General features: G+C 37.6%; 1 protein-coding gene across 5 annotated transcripts in view; it reads left to right on the top strand.

The window, feature by feature from the left end:
- OSBPL9 (oxysterol binding protein like 9) overlaps positions 1-21566 on the top strand; it is a gene marked incomplete at its 5' end in the record, with an annotated part of 170263 nt that overhangs the window by 91302 nt on the left and 57395 nt on the right. For 4 of the 5 annotated variants that reach the window (XM_082651728.1, XM_082651726.1, XM_082651727.1 and 1 more), the window contains one exon: positions 9086-9162. In XM_082651728.1, the coding sequence (XP_082507854.1) occupies positions 9086-9162 (77 nt within the window). Of the gene's footprint in view, positions 1-9085; positions 9163-18725; positions 18819-21566 lie in introns of those variants that run through there. The other variant, XM_082651729.1, reaches the window with a different exon arrangement.

Raw genomic sequence — 21566 nt, 5'->3', positions numbered from 1 at the left:
AAAGATGTGGAGGACCTTTACTGTTAGGGAGGTTAGGTACATTCAGTAGGGTATGGGAGAATGTTAAGGTTTTTGATGGAAGCAGCCTTGCAATATAAGCTCAAATCTGAGTGAGGTGTGCAGGCTGCATTTGAGTTAAGCACATGTACTACTTTTGTGGTGATGTTTTGTTTACAGGCATGAGACTGTATGAGAGCTTGAACGAGCATGTTGTCAGTAGGGATGGAAAGAAAGGGTAGAGAGAGGGACTATGTCAAGGAAGGATCTGGTGCTTGTTTGTGAGGAGGTGGCAGATTTAAAGGTGATTGCTATTGGTGCCCTGATGGCTGTGAGAATGGTGCCTCATGTCACGTCCCAGACATTTCTCAGTTCAGGCCTCACTCTCACAACCACTTCCTAACTGGACTGCCACCTCTGTTTTTGCCACCTTCAGTTTTCATTGTCCACAGCGCTGCCAGATTGATAATTTTAATATGCAAATTAGACCATGTCACTCTCATGCTTGAAATTCTTCAGGGGCTCCCCATTGTCATAAAGTCCATTCACACTCCTTGGGATGGGATCCTAAACTCTTGCCATTTCCTCTTCCCCTGTCAGCCTACTGTTCCAGACACATTGAAACCAGTTTCCCAGTTTTCACCCTTTTCATGCTTAAGTGCTTTTGTTAGTGTCTCTCCACTTTCAGGATGTCCTTATCTTTCTCTATTTGACAAACTAATTACTATTCTTTAAGATCTAAACTCCTTAAGGAGTTCTTCCCTGATTTTTCATTCATACCCTTTGGTGGTGACATAAGCTATGTATTTATACAGCTAAATACAAATCTGTCTTTTTTACCAGATTTTTGAGCTCCATGGAGTCAGGGATAAGTTATAATAAATGCTCAACAGTGATGATAATAATAATTACTGCTTATTGAGCACTTACCTTATGCCATTTACCTGTCCAAGTGTTATATTTGGACTAACTCATTTAATCTCTGTAATAACCTTATGGGATAGATTCTATTACTGTCCTCATTTTACAGATGAGAACACTGAGACTTAAAAAGGTTAAGTAACTTGTTGAAAGTCGTATGGTTAATAGACAGCAAAGTTCAGAGTTGAACCTGGACGTTCTGGCTCTGGAGTCCATGTTCTTTAATTTCATATGTCACAGTTGTTTACCATGATATTCTCTAAATGGTGTCTTTTGATGAACCCAAATTGTTAAGTTTGATGTAGTTAAATTTATGTCATTGTCTTTATATCTTGTTTAAGTTTTGTACCCTGTTTAAGAAGCTTTCTTCTATCCCAAAGTTATGACGATATTCTCCTGTTTTACCTTCTGGAAAATGTATTGTTTTTCTTTCATATTTAAGAATTAGGGAATCACCTGGAATTGATTTTTATGTATAGTACAAGGTAGGATCAAGTTTCATTCCCCCCCCCCATTGTCCTAACACCATTTATTGAAAGATTGTTCCTTATTGTTCTTTGGAACCACGCTAACCACAAACCAAGTGTCCATATATATGAGTGGGTCTGTTTCTGGGCTCTGTTCTGTTTCATTGGTTTGCTGTTTATCCTAGCTCCAGTACCACTGTTTCTTAATTGTTGTAGCTTTGTAGTAAGACTTTATATGTGATAGAGTAAATCCTCTAAGAATGCTTCTCTCTTTTCAAGAAAGCCTTTGCTATTCTTTATCTTTTGTACCATTTTGTCTTTGTATTGTTTTTTGTTTTTTGGGTTTTTTTGTTTTTTGGGGGGGTCTCACTGCATGGCCTGCAAGATCTTTAGTTCCCCAACCCAGGATTGAACGCATGGCCCCGGCAGTGGAAGTGTGGAGTCCTAACCACTGAACCACCAGGGAATTCCCTGTATTTGTATTTTAGAATCAGCTTGTCAGATTCCCCAAAATGTGTTTTGGACTTTTGATTTGCATTGCATTTAATCTATAGATCAATTCAAATATTGTTATAGTATTGAATCTTCCAACCCGTGAAACAGTATTTCTGTTTATTTATGTCTTCTTTGATTTATTATAATAATGCCTTTAAAATACAGTTTTTAAAAATTTGAATAATCTCACACAAAAAAGTTGCAAATACAGTACAAAGAACTTTGACCCCCGCCCCAGAACTATTTGAAAGTAAGTTGTTAAATGGATGTCCCATCACCCCTGAATGTTTTATTATTATATATTTCCTGCAAACAAGGAAGTTTTCCTGTATACACACTATGCAACCATTAAAATCAGGAAATTAACATTGATGCATTAATACCATCTAATCCTTAGACTCTATTCAGGTTTTGCCAGTTGTCCCAATAATGTCCTTTATAGAAAGAGAATCTGGTTCAGAATCACATTTTGCATTTAGCTGTCATGTCTCTGTAGTCTCCTTCAGTCTGGAACAGTTCCTCAGTCTTTCCTTGACTTTTATGTCCTTGACACTTTTAAAGATTATAGGCTAATTATTTTGTAGAATGTCGCTCACTTTGTTTTTTCCTGATGTTTCTTCATGATTCAGATTATATATCTGGCCCGAATATCGCAGAAGTGATTCTGTGTTTTTATCACAGAATTTTAATTTGTCCCATAACTGATGACATTTACTGTGATAACCTGATTGAGATGGTATCTGCCAGGCTTTTGTTGTTAAATTTTGTCTTTTTCCCTTCTTAATATTTTGTGGGGAGGTATTTTGAAGCTATGCTGAATCCCATTCCTCAACAAACTTTCAATTTTTGTGTATCAGTAGTAACTCATGGTTTCCTGTTTTACTTAATGGATTAAAATTCTTTACTATCATTATTTATTTTAATGCTCAAATTGTCCTTGATTTGGCCCATAGGATTTTCTTTAAGCTGACTTCTGTGTTCTCTTGACATGTTCCTATCATTCTCTGAGTATTTTCTTCCTTACTTTCTGGCACAAAAAAGATGTTCCAGACTAATTTTCTATCTTCCCTGTCCTAGTCCCGGAATCAACCATTTTTCCAAGGAGCCTTAGTTCCTCTTAATGGAGAATAGTATTTAGAATCAATACCTGCTGCTAGGTGTACTTATTGCTGTTGGCTGTCATGGTGCCCAGGCCCTCTCAGAGCTAGGAAACGTATGAATGTAATATACATGTGTACATAAATGTGTATTCATGTCCATATTTCCATATGTATTTATTTACATAAATATTGAAAACCATGCGTTCATACTGATACCTCTATTTCCAATCTAACATCACAAAAATCATTCTGGTTTTCTCCCTTATCACTTTTCTAACTATTAATATTTTCCAACAGTGAGAAACCCTTTATATATATTTACTCATTTGATCAATCCTTCTGTATGTAATTAAGTTTCCCATCATCACCCACTTCCTTGTGTGCATGTCACCCTCATTACACTCAGCCTGGTAAACCTTGTGCCAGGCTGACCCCGCCCCCGACAATGTGGACTCCTTCCTCACCTTTCTTGGGCTCTGACTCTCCATGCTGCACTTTTCCACTGTATAGTTTCCCTCTTCATCCTGCTGGCTTTGATACCCCATGCCAGGTTGTCCCTTGGCTTGATGTATGCCCTCCATGTGTTGCTCAGGCTCTGATGTCCTGAGTTGACCCATTTGGTACAATACTTTTAACTAAAACACAGAGCTCATTTGATTTTTCCCTTCTAATGCCCCCTTTCTGTTCCAGAGTTCAATCTAAGATCCCATATTGCATTTAGTTATGAGAGTTCCTTGTTCTTTTCTTGTCTTTCGTGACTTTGACATTTTTGATGAGTATTAGTTATTTTGTAGATTGTCTCTCAGTTCAGGTTTATCTGATGTTTTCTCATGATTAGATTGAGATTATGTGTTTTTTGGCAAGAATACTACAGAAGTGATGCCGTTTCCTTCTCAGTGGGTCATATTGTGGGGGGGATGGTATGCATCAAGACATTTGTTACTGGTGATGTTAACCTTGATCACTGGATTAAGGTGGTGTCTGCCAGACATCTCCATCATGAAAATACTGTTCTTCCCTTCATAGTTGATAAATATATTGGGGGAGATAACTTTGAGACTCTGCTAATATCCTGTTTCTCCTCAAACTTTTGCCCACTGTTTTTAGCTATCAGTATGCCATTGGTGGATCTTGCCTTCAGTAATTATTGCTGTCGCGTTTGTCTAAAGGTGATTTAAAAATTTCTTTCATCCCTATAATACTTATGAATTGTAACTCTTCTGAAGAAAGAGCTGTGCCTTCTTGCCTATTTATTTATTTATTCAAGTAATTTATTTATATCAATATTGCACTCTTAGATATTTATTTTATTCTATGAATTATAATTCAGTACTATCAGTTATTCTGTTGCTCACATTCTTTAGGCTTTGGTTATTGGAACTCCTTCAGGTTGGCTCCTGTTTCCTTTTGACGTGCCCCCATTCTTTTTCAGTCACTTCCTATGTATGTATGTATCTGTCTAACTATCTAAAACCCTGAGTCCATATTGATACCTCCAATTCTAGTCCAACACCACATGGCTCATTCTAGCCTTCTCCCTTTCCTTATTTGTAATTTTTTTCCCTCGGACGGTGAGAAACCTGGTTCTCATAATCTACAATATATTCACTTGTTTGTAGTTACAGAATTGCTAAACTATACTCCTATGAAAACCAGATTTACAGTATTTGTGCAGTTTTTGTACAGTGTTTGTGTATGGTTATGTTTTGGTTTAGCCTTGCATTATCAAGTTAGAATACTGTTTTCAAAGTTAGTTGGGTTTAATTTTTTCTTCCTCATACCCTTCTTTGTGATTGTCTTATTCATTTGTAATACAGTTAGATTAATTTGTTACTATTTATATTCTGTTCTGGGTTCCCCCTCTCCATCCTGGTTTGATTTAAAATTATTTATTTAGGGGGAGAATGTATGAAATGTTACTATGGTTCTAAAGAGTCTGAGTATATACAAAACAATAAATTCAGAGCAGTGTTGCTACCTCTGTATCCCTACTAACTCATTCCTGTTTTCCCTGATTTCCATCCTTTCCCACTGTGCTTTGTAGGTAACCAGTCTCTTTAGTTTATAGTTCATCCTTCTTCTATTTATTTTGCACAAACAAGCAGATGCATGTATATTTTCTTATATCCTCCTCTTTCTTCTTTTTTTCATTTAATAGTGTATCTGAAAAATCACTCAAAAGTGATCTTCCTTGTTCTCTTTTTTACACCTGCATTGTACTCCATGGTTTATTCAACCACCTTCCTCTGTCTGAGTATTGAGGCTCTTTCCAATATTTTGTAATTATAAGCAATGCTACAGTGAATAACCTTGTTCATGTGTATTTTTATATTGTTGGATGTTGCTTGATTTTTTGCATACTCAACCAACCTTGTATTTCTGGAATACACTGAACTTCGACTTGACGTATTACAGTTTTATAAAGGACTTTTGCATGTATTTTATTGCATTAGAATTGCCTTAAATTCATTTCTCTCATAATAGTCTTGTCAGGTTAATATCCAAGTTATGTTGACCTTACAAGAGCTGGGGAGTATTCTTCTTTTTCGATTCTCTGGAATATTTTGTGTTAGATTGGCATTATTTCTTCCTTAAATGTTTGACAGAGTGCTCTGGTGAAACTTTCTGGGCCTGGAGTTTTCTTAGTGGGATGATTTTTCAATTATTTTTATATAGAGTATTTTTGTTCTACCAAGGGCACTTTCCTGTGGTCTTATCTAATAGTTACAGAACTATCCAAATTTTAAAATTTCTTCTTGTGGAAGTTTTGGTAGGCTGTAAAGAAAATTTTCCATTTAATTAAAATTTTCATTTCTATCATCATGGAGTTATTCATAACATTCTCTTATAAACTTCTGAAAGTGTGCATCTATTGTGATGTCCTCTTTCTCATTCATGATGTTAATGACCTGAGTCACCTCCTCCTATCAGTCTTGCTAGAAGTTCATCAATTTCATTAGTTATTTCAGGTAACCAACTTTAGACTTTATTGATCTATCTTATTGTTTGCTCTCTACTTGATTGATTTATGTTCCTTATCATTTCCTTTCTACTTATTTCGAATTTAATTTCCTGTTATTTCAACCTTTTTGCTTTTCTAAATGTATGCATTTAAGGCTATAAATTTCGCTTTATGCACTGCTTTAAACTGCATCCAACAGTTTTCAATATGTCATGTTTTCATTTATGCAGTTTCAAATATTTTCTGATTTCTAGTGAGATATTTTTCTTTGACCAATAGATTATTTAGTGGTTTTTAAAAACTTTTTTCCAAATACCTGAGTATTTTCTAATTTATATTCTTATAGCTGATTTCTAGCTTACATTTCCACTGTTAATATACTGTGTGTGATTTAACTCCTTTGAAATTTGTTAAGACTTCTTTAGGGTCCATTATGTGGTCAATTTTTTGAAATAGTCTGTGTGTGCTAGAAAAGAACGTCTCTTTTACACTTTGTGTGCACAGAGTTCTATATATGCCCATTGGATCAAGTTTATTCATCAGGAATTGTTCAGATCTTCTAGGTTCTTACTTATTTTTCTGTCTGCTTGATCTATTGGTTAATAAGAGAGATGTGTTAAAAACATGTATGTATATATTTCATGTTATTTTAGTTACATATAAATTTATATCTTCCTGATTAATTGAACACTTGTATTTACAAAGTGAGCCTCTTGAAGACTTTTTGTGATAATGTCTATTTTATGTGATTTAAATAACATCACCTTTTGGGAGTTAGTGTTTCTATGGTATATCTTTTTCTATACTCTTATTTTCAATACTTCTGTACCCTTATATTTAATAAGTATCTCTTGTAAGCATCATATAAAATCTTGTTTAAAAACCTTTCTTTTTTAGTTGGAGCATTTAGTTCATTTACATTTAATTTAATTATTGATGTTTTTAGGCTTAAAAATTTACCATTTTACCATCTTTCCTTTTTGTCTTACATATTTTGTTTCTTTTTTCTCCTTTTTGTCAATTATTGGATTATTTTTTATTATTGGATTGTAAAATTTTATTATTTTGGAAGTTAAACACTTAAAAAAAAAACCCTTTCAGTGATTACTCTAAAAATTATGACAAAATCCTTCAATTGTCAAAATCAAATGTTAGTTGGTAATTTTCTTTCCAAACAATGTAAGAACCTTAGAATTCTTTAACTCCATTTCCCCTTTCCCAGGCTATTTGCAGTTGTTTTGCATTTAATTTTGTATGCATTTATTTAAAACCTCACAAGATATTATCATTTTATGTAGTCAATATTCACTTAGTTTTACTCATGTACTTATCATTTTTGTTACTCTACATTTTTCCTGCTTCTACCACTTTCCATTAGACATTATTCTCTATGCATGGAGAATACCTTTACAAATTTTCTTTAATAAATATATGCTGATGACAAATTCTCTGATTTTTGTTTGTCTGAAAATGACTTTATTTCATCTTAATTCCTGAAAGGTATTTTTCATTAAATTCTAGATTGGAAGTTATTTTCTTTTAGCCATTAAGTATAGTACTGTCTTGTCTTCCGGTCCCCACTGTTTCTTTTGTGACCTAGGACAATTTAATTGTTGCTTTTTTGAAAGTAATCTGTCCTCCTTTCTCTCTCTGTTCCCCACCCCCCACCTCCACCGCAACTATTTTTAAGATATTTCCTCTATCTTTGGTTTGCAGTAAGTTTTGCTGGGATGTGCCTATCTGTGGGGTTTTGTTTGTTTGGTTTTGATTTATTCTGCTTAGAATTCTTAGGACTTCTGAAATCTGTGGCTTAATGTCTTTCATCTGTTTTGAAAAATTCTTAGCCAGATAGTGTTTCTATTCCATTCTCTCTTTTGTCTCTTTTTGGTATTCCAATCACATGCACATTACACCCTCTTACTCTCTATGTTGCTCTCCCTTTCTTCTATATTTTCTATCTCTTTGACTCATTGTCTTTTGTTCTGAAGAGTTTCTTCTGATCTCTCTTCCAGTTCTCTCACGGTTTCTTAGTTGATTTAATCTGCTGTAAGACTCATCCATTGAGTTCTTAATTTTGCTTATTATGTTTTTCAATTTTACAATTTATATTCAATTATTTAAAAAATGTATATCATTTATAAAATGGTTTCTAAGTCTCTGTCAAAGTTTCCAGTCTTTTGTTGAATGTATTAAGCATAGTTAGTTTTGAAGTGCGGGATTGTTTGTTCAGCTATCTGGAGCTCTTGTTCTTCTATTTCTATTGTCATGTGATTCTCATTTATGTGTGCTTGTCTCCTTGTATATCTTTGGTTATCTTTGCTTATGTGCTAGACATTGTATTTAAAATTGTTTTTAGAAATAATTTGGCAGCTGAGATTATGTTATCTTTCTACAGAAAAGACTTTCATTTGCTTTTGCTAGCTAGGTGCTTAGAGTCACTAAAAACCTGGGGGAGTTTTAACCCATTTCAGGCATCAAGATTTTTCTGGCCACCCACATGACTGAGCAATTATTTTAATTGTTTTATTCTTAATTCCAAGGTGCAGCCCTTTGAGGTCCCAATCAAAACTTGAGCTATTTGCCAGAGCCACCACTCTTGGTGGGCCCTGGTCTCCAATTTTTGGCCTGATAAGACTTTTTTTTCTTTTAATAGAGTTTATTTTTTAGAGTAGTTTTAAGTTCACAGAAGAATTGAGAGTTCCCATATGCCCCCTGCCCACACATACTGACAAGGCTTTTAAGAAATTGCTCAATCTACAACTTCTCTCCTGGAATGTACAATGCCTCCAGGAGGAAAGTGGCCCTATATACCATCTTCTAGATGTTTGTCTTTTCCTAGATTTTGGCCTGTTAATTCTTTACTACCTTGTTGTTTTCTGATGCCTTCAAAACAGTTATTTTTAATAATTATTTTAGCTTTTCTGATTATTCTCAGTGGGACGGTAGCCTGCTATTATTGAACACATTTATTCCCTTTGATATAAATGGCTGTATTTTTGGAAAGGATAGAAAGATAAATCCATTGAGGAAATGGCACAACCAGAAACCTTTTCTATTAGCATCATGGTTTAAAATTTTTGCTTCCAAATATGGAGATATATTGTAGAAATTAAGGTTTTAATTTTTATAAACTTTTATTCCAGCTCGTGATGCTGATGAGCGAGAGAAGTGGATCCATGCCTTAGAAGAAACTATTCTTCGACATACTCTTCAGCTTCAAGTAAGAGTCTTTACATGGCTTCTGGATAGTTCATTAGGGTCTTTTTTTTGTTGTTGTTTTCTTTTTTTTTTTTTAAATAACTGATAGGATGTAAGGAAAACTTTTAATTTCTGAGTTGTTTATTTTTGCCTTTACAGTGTTATAATATATAGTAAAGTTATAGTCATTTTCTTCTGCTTAAAATACTGATTTTTGTCTAGAAACAAGACAGTGCAAGGCAATGTTGAAAGTGAAATGCTATGTTAAAATTAAAATGTGCCAAGTTCATTTTTAAAATTTAGTATCTATAGTTGGTTATTGGTATAGCCAAATTATATAATAATGCACAATAATAGATAAGTGCTGAGAAGTTAACCTACTTTTCTTGTTACAGGATTTGGCAGTTACCATGTGTGTTGGGTAGTACTCTTAGGGATGAAAGTGAAAGAAAAAACCCAAACTGGTTTAAAAGAAAAAAGCACATCTAGCTTGGGTGTGGTTTGAAGTAGGCATTTAAACAATGTCATGAGGACCAAGATCCCTCATCTCTATTTCTAGGTCTTAGTTCTTCGGGGTTGGCTTCATTTTTAGATAAGTTCTCCCTTTGTGGTAGTAAGATGGTTGCAGCAATTTCAGCCTTCCATTGGTAGAACTCCAAATCTATAGGAGGCTATTGCTCTTTCTGGATTAAGAGGATTAGTGCTGATACCTCAGCTTCAATCACTTTCCTGGTCCTGACCAATCACAATTTCATAGCTGTATGTTCTTCCTCTGGAAATGGGATGTTATCTGCTTCATCAGAAATACGTAGCTTATAGAGTAGAAGGTGGTTCCCCCAACCCCCTTGCCCCCAAGCAAAGTCGGACTAGGGAAAAAAAGATCCTAGATAACAAAAACAACAAATGTCTACTCTACCATACTAAAGATAGTTTTCTATGTTTATTCTCCACTGAAAGAGCTTGTATTGTGGCATATAGAGAGGATTTTATTTTATTTTGATTTACAGGATTGAATCCTAGAAAGCTGATGTTTTATAGTCCTTTATCTCTACTTAACTTGCCCAGGAATTGTCTTGATTAGACAAGTTAGTATAGGACATCCCAGATCCTATAGCGAACTCCCCATCACTTTGAAAGTTATTCAAACAGAGGCTTAAAAAACATTACATGAGGAAGTTGTTATGAAGAGACTGTAAGAAATGAATATGGAGTTGAACTAGGAGATCTGTAAGTTACTCTGTGAGCTATGCTTTTTTTTTTTTTTGTGAGCTATGCTTTTTAAAAGCAACTTCATAATTTCTATGAAGAATCTCTATGAATTCTTTTTAATGAATTTCTTCATAAGTTTCCTTTTTTTTTTTTTTTTTTTTTGCGGTACGTGGGCCTCTCACTGTCGTGGCCTCTCCTGTTGTGGAGCACAGGCTCTGGACGCGCAGGCTCAGCAGCCATGGCTCACGGGCCCAGCTGCTCCGCGGCATGTGGGATCTTCCCCGACTGGGGCACAAACCCGCGTCCCCTTCATCGGCAGGCGGACTCTCAACCACTGCGCCAGCAGGGAAGCCCCATAAGTTTCTTTTTAATTTAGGCAATTTTATAAATGACTAGCATCATTTTAGCAAATTTGTGATCCAGTAAGAAGATAAGTATATTAAGATTCAGATTAGACTGAATGTGGCAGATGAGATTCCCTCCACAGTTGGTTAGACTGATATTCAAGTCTGTATGTGATCTATTCTCAGACTGCCTTTCTAGACATTTCCACCACTGTACCCCTACATAAACCTACTAGAGTGCTGCCCTTTACTTGCTTTCCTCTGAACACATCTTTTCATTTCTGGTCTCTACATTCTTGTACATGATGCTCTGTCTCTCTGTAATGCCATCTGCCTCCACTCTGCCTTTGCATTCTGCCTCTTTTCTTCAAAGCCCAGTTCAGAACTGACCTCTTCCCCTGACCTACCCCTCCTCCCCCACCCCCCAAACTCAGTGATCTCTTTCCTTTGAATGTTACTCATTGCACAGTTCACTGAATCCTTACCATATTCTTTTTGTTATCCTTTAGAGTATATATAATTCCCACCTCGTCGGTTAGGATGCAGACTCCTTAAGGTCAGGTACTTAATTTGATCCAGTTTTGGAATATATGAACTTTTGCTTTGAAGAGAATTTACATATCTTTGGGAATAACAAGAAGAAAAAGATAATTTTGGGAAGTCTTAGACTCTGATAGCTTTGATATTTTAAAATACATGTAGTAAAATGGGAAGTCAGACTCTGATAGCTTTGATATTTTAAAATACATGTAATAAAAAGAGTTATTTTTATATATATATTTTTTAAAGTTAATACATGCAGAAGATGGGACATTTAGAAGTATGTAATTAAATGTTGATTTGATTGGCAAAAAAAAGTAAAGATTTTCTTCCCAGAGATGGTGAAGTATGGTGAAGGACTTGACTCTGGAACCAGAATGTCTTGGTTTGTATCCCAGTGCCACCACTTATTCTTGACATTACTCTGAGTTCCAATGTCCTCATCTATAAAATGAAGATAATAAAAGTACCTAATTTACAGGGTTGTTTTGATGATTAAATGAGTTAAATGTAAATTTGCTGAAATAATGCCTAGCTATAGTAATAACTTGGCAAATTTTAAGCCATTACTAATGCAACTACTACTCTTACCATTCCCACCCCCTGTACATTCTCAATGGTGCTCTCAATGGCATTCTAAATGGTGCTCGATAAATGATAGTTAAATAAAGAAATAATTGAAGGAATTAATGAACAAACACATGATGTATAGATTGCTTTTATATTGCTCTTTATTGAGAACTTTGAGATGTATTGTTTTTCCTGGCCTCATTAGATTTTATTTTTGTATCATGTAGGAAAATAGATGTGTTTTGTTTTTCTCCCTTGAAGCCCTTTGTTTCCCAAAGGAAGTGATTGCAATGTAGATGTGTCACTTCTTCCACAGGTAAAATGGTATGAAGTAGCCAGTTACTTGGGGTTCCTACAACAAAGGAAAATTCCGCTAAGGAATGTTGCCAATGTTGTTGCTGTTACTGAGGGCAGACAAATTTCTGGCTCCTAAATTGGAATTTAGGATTCAAGGATTCCTTTTTTTAAATAAATTTTGTTGTAATAGTGGTGGCCTGTCTATCTTGAACTCTTGGGAAACAACTAAAAACAAATGATCCAATTTTATAGATGCTAAAGATTATTCCTTTAACTGCCAAAAATTTATTTTAACTGTGTTTTTATGGAAAACTTTTAGAACTTATATTTTCCTGCCTTCTCTTTATAAAAATAAAGTTTAAAACTTAAAAAAAATAGTTCATGCTCAATTCAGAACATATAGAGAATACAGAAAAGTTATTTATTTGGTAAATATTTATCAGACACTTATGTGTTCCATGCACTATACTAGTTGTAGAGGATATAATTGTGAATAAATGACATATTGTCCTTGTCTTTATGGAGCTCAGCCTAGTATAAAGAAGAAAATAAAAATCATGGGAATTGAATTTTTAAAAAACTACAGTAATGTCATAAGTAAGTCATGTTCCAAAAAAAATTTAGCTATGTAGGAGTATATAAAATAAAAGCAATAGTTTTTCCTACACCCCTTCTTTAGAGAAAAACATAGAGTTCCAGTTTGTTAACATCCTAATCCTAATGTAAAGTTAGTGTGCCTAAAAGCTGGAGCATTTAAAATGAAGAGTAATCACACAATACAAAGCCGTTTTATCCATCTTGTGGCAATGAGCTCTGTACTTCTAACCAGTTTTGGCAACTCACGTGGTTTTAATGAAACCTGTAAATTGTTTCAGAAGAAAGTTAAGTGACCAATGCAGAATTTAACTGTAAAAATTAGGGCAATAGCACCTTTCTCATATAATTTAAAAATTGAATGGTACTAAAAGGCTTATAATAGAAAAACATTAGCCTTCTGCCCCTCTGCTTTCTCTGTTTTCCTTGTTAGACTACCCATTTTCAACCTTTTTAGCTGTGTATACTGCTATATTTGTAGTGTAGTACCTGGCATTTCAGTCATTCATTAGACATTTATTAAGCAGTTAATACATGCCAGTCTCTGTGTGAGGAGATGCTAAAGATACAGTGATGAATAAGCAGTACACTATCATAATCATTGTGGGGTTGTGTAGAGGGTATTCATTCCTAACCTTGAACCAAATATTTTTTTGTTTGTTTGTTTCATAATGCATTATGAATTGCAAATAATTTATATAGAAACTTCTGGAACATGGTGGTCCTGATCACAAGTTAGGGACTGCTTCTGCTGTATGCCAAATGGTATATTTATTCCATCTGGCTAAATTTTCTATGTGAAAATTTATTGGCTGACTTTAATTTTGAGACTTCTGGGTACTGGTCAGACAAAATAGTGGAGCTACATATCCTGCTTCCAAGAGCTGTCCTTTAATGTTGTCTGCTCTAATCATTGGGCCTAAGTTGCTAGGCAAATTCCTAGGGACACTATGCGTTTTTTTCCCCTATTTTTGCTGCTTCTTTTCGTCTACTGTAATCAAAAGTATTTGTCATCTATCTCTAAAATGACATAAGAGTAGAATGTGATTTATAGGTAAACATTACTGGACTCTCTAGCAGAAATAATATTTTTGAAAGTAGTACATAAATTCTGTATAGTTAAAATGCTCTTTTCATCTTAATAGCTATAGGTAAAGTTGGCCTATTTTTTAGTCCAACTTCCTGTCATTTTTAAAGATCCCCCCTCACCCTGAACCTTAATGTTTTGATTTTTCTCAGATTGTGTTTTATACATTTTTTTGTGAGATGCAGCAAGAGGGAAATTTGGAGGTGTGCGGTTTTTTAAGTTTTTCTTGTTTTGTATTTGTTTTTCAATCTTTTCCTCCAGGTTTATTGAGGATAATTTGACATAGATCACTGTATAAGTTTAAAGTATACAACATGATGATTTTTTTAAAATAAATTTATTTATATTTTTTTTTATTTTTGGCTGTGTTGTGTCTTCGTTGCTGCACACGGTGAGTGGAGACTACTCTTCATGGCGGTGCGCGGGCTTCTCATTGAGGTGGCTTCTCTCATTGCAGAGCACGGGCTCTAGGTGTGCGGGCTTCAGTAGTTGTGGCACGTGGGCTCCGTATTTATGGCTTGCGGGCTTTAGAGCACAGGCTCAGTAGTTGTAGAGCACGGGTTTAGTTGCTCCACATATGTGGGATCTTCCCAGACCAGGGCTCGAACCCACATCCCCTGCATTGGCAGGTGGATTCCTAACCACTGCGCCACCAGGGAAGTCCCCAATGATGTTTTTTATGCTTCTTAATCACTATATTCCATTCTTTTCTTGAACAACAAAAGAAATTAAGTAATTTAATTTAATCGCTTAGTAGCTTTAGTTATGTAGTTTGAAAAGTATTGAAGACCCCTTTGATACATGGGTTGGAAATCAGTTGTCATATATGACTTTAAGGCATTGGTCACTTAATTTTCTTCTAAACAACTTGTAGATTTCTTTAAAAACACTTGAGTGTTTTTAAACATAAATTTGAGCTTTTTTCAACACAAATTTGGTTAGAAGTCCTATAGTTTTTTGGGATAAAATGGGTATGTTGCCTTGTATTGTTTAATTACTTTTCATTTTAAATGCTACATCTTTTGTGCACACTCACTTTACACTAGGACTAGGAAAATGAGAATTATATGTCTATAACACAGTTATCTCTAATATGAAACTGTGAAAAGGTAGACTCTGGACTGTAGCTATATTATTAAGAGACTGTCATAAGTCATATTCTCTATTGCCATTACACCAGTTTTAACACTTAGATCTATCAAAAGAAACCCTAATTATAATTGGTTCCACTAAATTTTTACTAGGACTTAACTATTTACACTACACTGTCAAAAATGATAGTGCCTTAGATTTTGAAGCTACTGACCCGTGATGATGATGATGATGATGATGATGATGATGATGGAAGATTTGGAGGACACTTAAAAAAAATCTGATATTTTGGTATGTACTGTGTCTTTTTTTAAATAAATTTATTTATTTTTTGGCTGCATTGGGTCTTCGTTGCTGTGTGTGGGCTTTCTCTAGCTGCGGTGAGCGGGGGCTACTCTTTGTTGCGGTGTGTGGGCTTCTCATTGTGGTGGCTTTACTTTGCTGCGGAGCACAGGCTCTAGGCATGCGGGCTGCAGTAGTTGTGGCACATGGGCTCAGTAATTGTGGCTCGTGGGCTCTACAGCTCAGGTTCAGTAGTTGTGGCGCATGGGGCTCAGTTGCTCCACAGCATATGGGATCTTCCCGGACCAGGGATCGAAACTGTGTTCGAACCATGTTGCCTGCATTGGCAGGCGGATTCTTAACCACTGTGCCACCAGGGAAGTCCTGGTGTGTACTGTTAAGTACAAAGTCCTTGATGACCCTATGGGTCTTTCTGTCTTGTTATGGAGTGAGAAAGAACACATGAAAATCACATGAAAGAACTGGTAATCAGGAATTACATAAATTAGTATTATGTCTCTTACAGGGTCAATTAGTACAATATATAGACAGAATTAGAGGTGTAGGCTTTTTTGCCCCTTGGCCTGGAGAACTGTTTGATCAGCCAATATTGAATTAAGCCCTCTGAGCTGCTCTGGCACAAAATTAACTGCTAGAAAAGCAGATATTAAAGGAAAACTGTAAAAGGTATTAGTGGAGGTTCTTAGACATTGACCTTGTCCATCTGGCAAAATTAATGTATTTTTCTCCATCACTGCTTATAGTTTAATTGATGCTTATCATAGAATTGATGTTTATTTTCAGACTCTGTTACCGTAGGAAATCCATTATTGAGCACCTAATATGTGCCAGGCATTTGGCTAAATTGAGGCTTTGATGAACAAAATCAGATAGATCCTTGCCTCTTTACCTCTTACAGTCTAGTGGTGAACATAAAACATTAAAGAAGTATGCAGACAGATAGAAAACCTTCAAGTTGCAGACTTTCAAAGATGCAAACGTGCATTCCATCAACATCAGTCATGAGTGAAATCGCAGTTTACCCTCTGTCTCCTATTGCTGATGATCCTTCAGCTCTACCATCTCCCAGCTCCTCTCCCTCCTCCAGTCAGTAACTCTTCTTGCCTGTTCACTCGATGCCAGCCCCTGTATGCCAGCTGTTGTACTGTACTACTGTACTTTTCAAGTTACTGTACTGTAAGATTAAAAATGTTTTCTTTATTTTTTGTGTTTGTTTTTTATGTATTATTTGTGTGAAAAATATTATAAACCTATTACAGTACAGTGCTATATAGCAGATTGTGTTATTTGGGTACCTAGGCCAACTTTGTTGGACTTACGAACAAATTGGACTTGCAAACACGTTCTCGGAACGGAACTCGTTCGTATGTAGGGGACTTACTGGAGCTGTAATAAGTTTTATAAAGGAGCGTTGCATGGGCTATGAGAGCATAAAATAGGAAGAATTCACATAGGCAGCGAGGAAATGATGATGAGTAGAAGTAAATTAAGTGAAGGGTGGGGATTAGGATTTCCCTGGTGGTGAAGTGGTTAAGACTCCGAGCTCCCAATGCCTAGGCCCCGGGTTCGATCCCTGTTCAGGGAACTAGATCCCACATGCCGCAACGAAGAGCTTGCATGCCGCAACTAAGGAACCCGCCTGCCGCAACTAAGACCCGGCACAACCAAATAAATAAATATTTTAAAAAAAAAGTGAAGGGTGGGGATTAGTTTCAAGGGGACAGTGTAAAAGACAAAGTAACCACAGGGGCCATGTGCCAAGGCCCTGAGGTTGGAAGGTCCAAGGCAAATTGAAGAAACATGAAAAAGGCCATTGTGTGGAGTGCAGAAAATGAGGGAGTGGAAGGTGTTAAGATGGAGCGAGGGGCAGGTAGGGCTAAACCTTGCACACCATTGCTGAATGCTGAGTTGTATCCTAAACACAATGGAAGGCAGTTGAAGTTCTTTAATGGGGCGGGGTGGGGTGAGATGGGAGTCATGACTTTGGTTTTGGAAACCAACTACTGTGGCCATAGTGTTGAGGATGAATTGGAGAAGCTTTAAGAAGCAGGAATACTTTACTAAGGAGATTGTTTCAAGAGGCTGGGACCTGTGATTGAGTGGTGGTGATGGAGAGAGGTAGAACTGAGATTGTATTCAGGAGGTAAAAATGGCAGAACGTGGTGATGGATTCAATGTGGAATGAGGAAAGTGTCAAGGACTGCCAGGTTTATGGTTCGCATATCGAGTGGATGGTAGTGGTTTTCATTTACTGATACAGGGAGGACTGGAAGAGGACCTGGCTTTTGAGGAAGGGGGTGCGGGAAGAAGAGAGTGCATTTGGTATTGGACGTTTTGAAAAAATTTGCATAAAACAAAACTTAAGGGCTCTTTAACACAGTGCAGCAAGCATCTATTGAGCCTTTTGTGCAGTGTACAATGTGCTAGTTGTAGGGGCTACCAGTAGAGCTACAAAAATTAATTAGATGCTTAGTTTAGTAGAATTACAGGTATATAAATAACCATAAGGAAAAAATAGTAAAAGCAGAAGGTAATTGTTCTCCAGGTCAGTAAGTCAGTCATTTATTTACGTCTGGGATTTCCTGCATTTTGGATGGTTCTCTGCTGAGGTCCTCGAAGTCCGAACTTTCCATCTAATTTGAAGTTATGCCATTTGGATTCCTGAAGCATCTTCACAAGCCACCTACATTCCTTATGGAGCTGTGTCACAACAGCAAGCCTAGTGTTTCCCTGGATTAATAAAATAAAACAGGCACCCCTGCTTTTGTTTATTGATATAGTATCTCCTCCTCCCCCGCCTCGTGACACAAACAACTTTTCGGAAGTAAGCAAAAGCAGTTATCCAGATGAAACTTGGCTGCACAGCTGTCAAAATATTGGATGTCGAGCTAGCAGCGGGTGGGTGTAGGTGTAGCACGTTTACCTCTGCGACCGGGTCCTTCCCCAGTCGCCACCCTATGGGAATCTCCGGGGCCGAAGCCTCGAAGCCTAGCTGAGCTCCCTCGAGCCACGAGCTTCCTTTCCTGCGGGCTGCACTGGCGTGCCGGGGCGGCCGCGTGTCCCGAGGCACAGCTCCGGGCGTGGGAGCAGGTTCGGGCCCCGGGATGAGCCCTGGGCTCAGCGAGGAGGCGGCAGGGGAGCCGGGCTCTCCGGATGCTCGCCCGCCGCGGCAGGCCCCTCCCGCCTCTCCACCCCAAAATTGGCCTAACCGCCAATCGTCGGCCACTCACCTCCTTTTCAGCAGGTGGCCCATGGCCAATCGCCAGGGGTCTCTTTGCCAAGAGGCTACAGGGCCAGCCAATCGGGGCGGCCCCTAGGCCTGGGGCAGGAGTAGGGGAAGAGGGGCTGTCCCGGGGGACCGGCTGAAGCTGACCGGACCGACTGCGCGTCAGCCCGGTGATCCGGCGGAGGGAGGAGAAGAGGGGGTGCCCGGAAGCAGCCCTCGGCTCCCTCCCCTGGAGGCACACAGGGCGGGGGCCTTGGCGAATGGCTTTCTTGACGGCTGCTTGCGGAGTGAGTAGACCCGGAGGGTCTGGGAGAGGGGCCGGCTCCCACCCCTGAGTCCCCAGGGACCCTGCTGCCTGCCCGGGCCGTGGGCGCGAATGTCGTTCTCTCCCTGCCTCCTTCCCGCCGCGCCCTGGGGTGAGTAGGACGACGTGGCCGCCCGAGCCCTCTCTTCTCTGGGAATCTCCTCACTTCCTCCGCCGGGATGGTTGGAGGCAGAGGCTAGGGGCCTAATTCTGTACCCCTGAGAGGTCATTCGCCACCAAACCAGCCTGGAGAGAATCGCTTCCCCTTTTTCGATTCATTTTCGTGGAACTCTGTTTTCCTTTCGAAAGCTGTCTCAAGATACTAAACGTAAGAGTTAAACTTTCTCTTAATGTGAAAGCCTAATTTTGACCAGTTGCCCATTAATAGAATTTATAGTTGCGAGCCAAACATTTTCTGTTGTTTCAGTTTTGGCTCTGTGTTCTTGTCTGGCCCAGTATTTTTGTGTGTAATAATTATGGGTGCTATTATTTGTGAGTGTGAGTATGGAGAGGGGGGAGGCAGGTGGTTTTATGCTTTTTGGGTAGCTTGTGCAAAAATCGTGAAAACTTTGGAATAGTTGTAGGGGGGGTTCTCGTAAAAACTGCAGGGAAGGGTTTAAGTTCTCAGTAAGCTTGGTTATGGAAGGTTGAATATAAGCAATAGACCAGGAAGTATGTTTGAATCATGCATTTTTCGCTGCATTCCTACTACACTTCACAAGTATTTTTGTTATGAAAGAGCGAGAGATGTATTGATCAAGAAAACTAATTTTTGCTAATTTGAAGTTAACATTTGGCTTTGCTTGTTGATTAAACCGTTTACTTTTATCTGTGTTCAGGAAATCAAAAAGAAATCAAGTAATTATTTCTCCTAGTTTTGAGTGGAGAAGGTGGGAGAGATCTTAAAATAGTAGTTGCAGTTTTGATAGTTTTTGTAGAGAACTTTAAGTTGGAAATTCTCATCCACTGTGAGTCATCTCTCAGAACATTGCCTTTATTGAACTGAGTTTGTGATAAAGCTCTTTAATGAATAGTGTTAACATTTCTCATTTACTTAAAATTTAAAAAGTTTTTTTTCACTTTTTGTGTACGCCAGCAACTTAAATTAAATACCTATTACCTTTCCTAGCCCAGGGAAGATAAAAACCACTAAAAATCAGACTTTTAGTCTGGAGAACTTAAATGGGAAATTAGAAAGATAGCAGAGAAGCTGGATCTGTTTTCAAAGTGTCCTGAGTTTGGTTTTGACAGAGATGACATTTTACTTGAAGTGCCCGTCAGTAAATATTAGACTGCAGTGACTGTTGGTCACATCCATTTTGATGTTTCCAAAGTCCTAGCTGGTTTTGGGTGTTTTTTCCCTTTAGTGTGGAAAGATTGGATTCAGTAATAATCTAACCACTGAACCATCCCCAGTTGATAAGTTTGGTTCAGCCAGTAAAGAGCATTGTGATACAACCATATTCTGCTGATTGGAGAATCAGGCATTTGCATAGTTTGCAGTCTGTTGCTTGAGACAAAGGATATCAGGCTTTTATTCTAAAAAGGAAATTCTAAGATGTCCCTTAGGATATATTGAGTTCTATCAGTATCTAAACTTTATAGTGTTGAGTAAGAACTGATGTTTATGGGGATTCTATAGAAAAAGACAGTTTTTATGTGTACTATAATGTACTTGGCCTAAAATTATATTTAGGAAGATTTTCCAGTAAAGGTTTAAACAAATATTATGTTTGAAAGAATAGTAGAATAGCTGAAAATGTGTTTAAGCCAAGTACCTCTCCCGAAGTATTTTAATTAATTGTAGTTCCACCACACACAGGCAATTAGTCATTTAAAGCCATTTTCCATCTCCCTTATTTTCCATGTCCGGTCACCAGGTCCTGTTAAATTTGCCTTAGTAATGTCTCTTGGATTTGGCCTCTTTTTTCCACCTGATAATGCTTTAATTCAGGCCGTCATCCTCTCACCTAGACTTTTGCAAAACCTAACTAGTCTCCTTGTCTCTAGACTCCCTCTACCCATACTCTTTATCCACAGTCAGATCCCACTGAGTTACTGCTGTGCTTAAAATCTGTTTTGGCTCCCCCTTGCCAAAGCACAGATGCTGGGAATGTTCTTTAAGGCCCTTCACAATCTGGTCCTAATTTATTGCTCTTGAGTGTGGACTCAGCTGCGGGCAGCCTACCCGAGGCATCTACTCTAGCACTGTGAGCTGTTAACCATTTGGAACATGGCATAGCCTCTCATAGCTCTTGGTCCAGTCACAGCCTTTCCCTCTTGATTAGAATTATAATTGCTTAGCATTCAATCAAGTGATAAATCTCCACTTCTTCCTTTGACATACAGTTTGCATGTTACTTTTTCTTTGATGTCTTCCTTCCTTCAGGCAGAGAAAGTTAGAATTACTATTGTCCTTCATGTGCTACTACAGCACTTTGTTCATACTTCTGTACTATAAATTTTTGTGCACATATCTGATTCTTGGATTAGACTCTAACCTCCTTTATTCCTAGGGCCTTTGCCCCTAGTCCAGTGCTTGGTACATTGTGGGTGCTTAGGGGATCCTCATTAAATGATCAGAATATGTGGCTTAATCGTGTCCTAAGTGTGCAACCTTTGGCTCAGTGTACTGGAGCTGGGTTTATCCCTGTGAGTTAGAAATGTTTGCTAAGTCACCAAGCTCCCTGGTTGCTGTCACACCTGAGAGACAGGACTGGAGAAAATGTTTAGAAATAATGTTACAAATGGTGAGCAGATTTCCAGGCAAAGTCCTCCTCCCCCAACCTACATGACTTCTGATATAGTTGAAAGAATACTAGCAGCAGTACCGGCACAAATTGGTTCTGTAGTAGTTAGT

The sequence above is a fragment of the Grampus griseus genome (genome assembly GCF_964374135.1).
Source record: "Grampus griseus genome assembly, chromosome: 1".
Classification (NCBI taxonomy): domain Eukaryota; kingdom Metazoa; phylum Chordata; class Mammalia; order Artiodactyla; family Delphinidae; genus Grampus; species Grampus griseus.
Note: the sequence above shows the minus strand (reverse complement) of the source record. Positions and strands in the feature narration are given on the sequence as shown.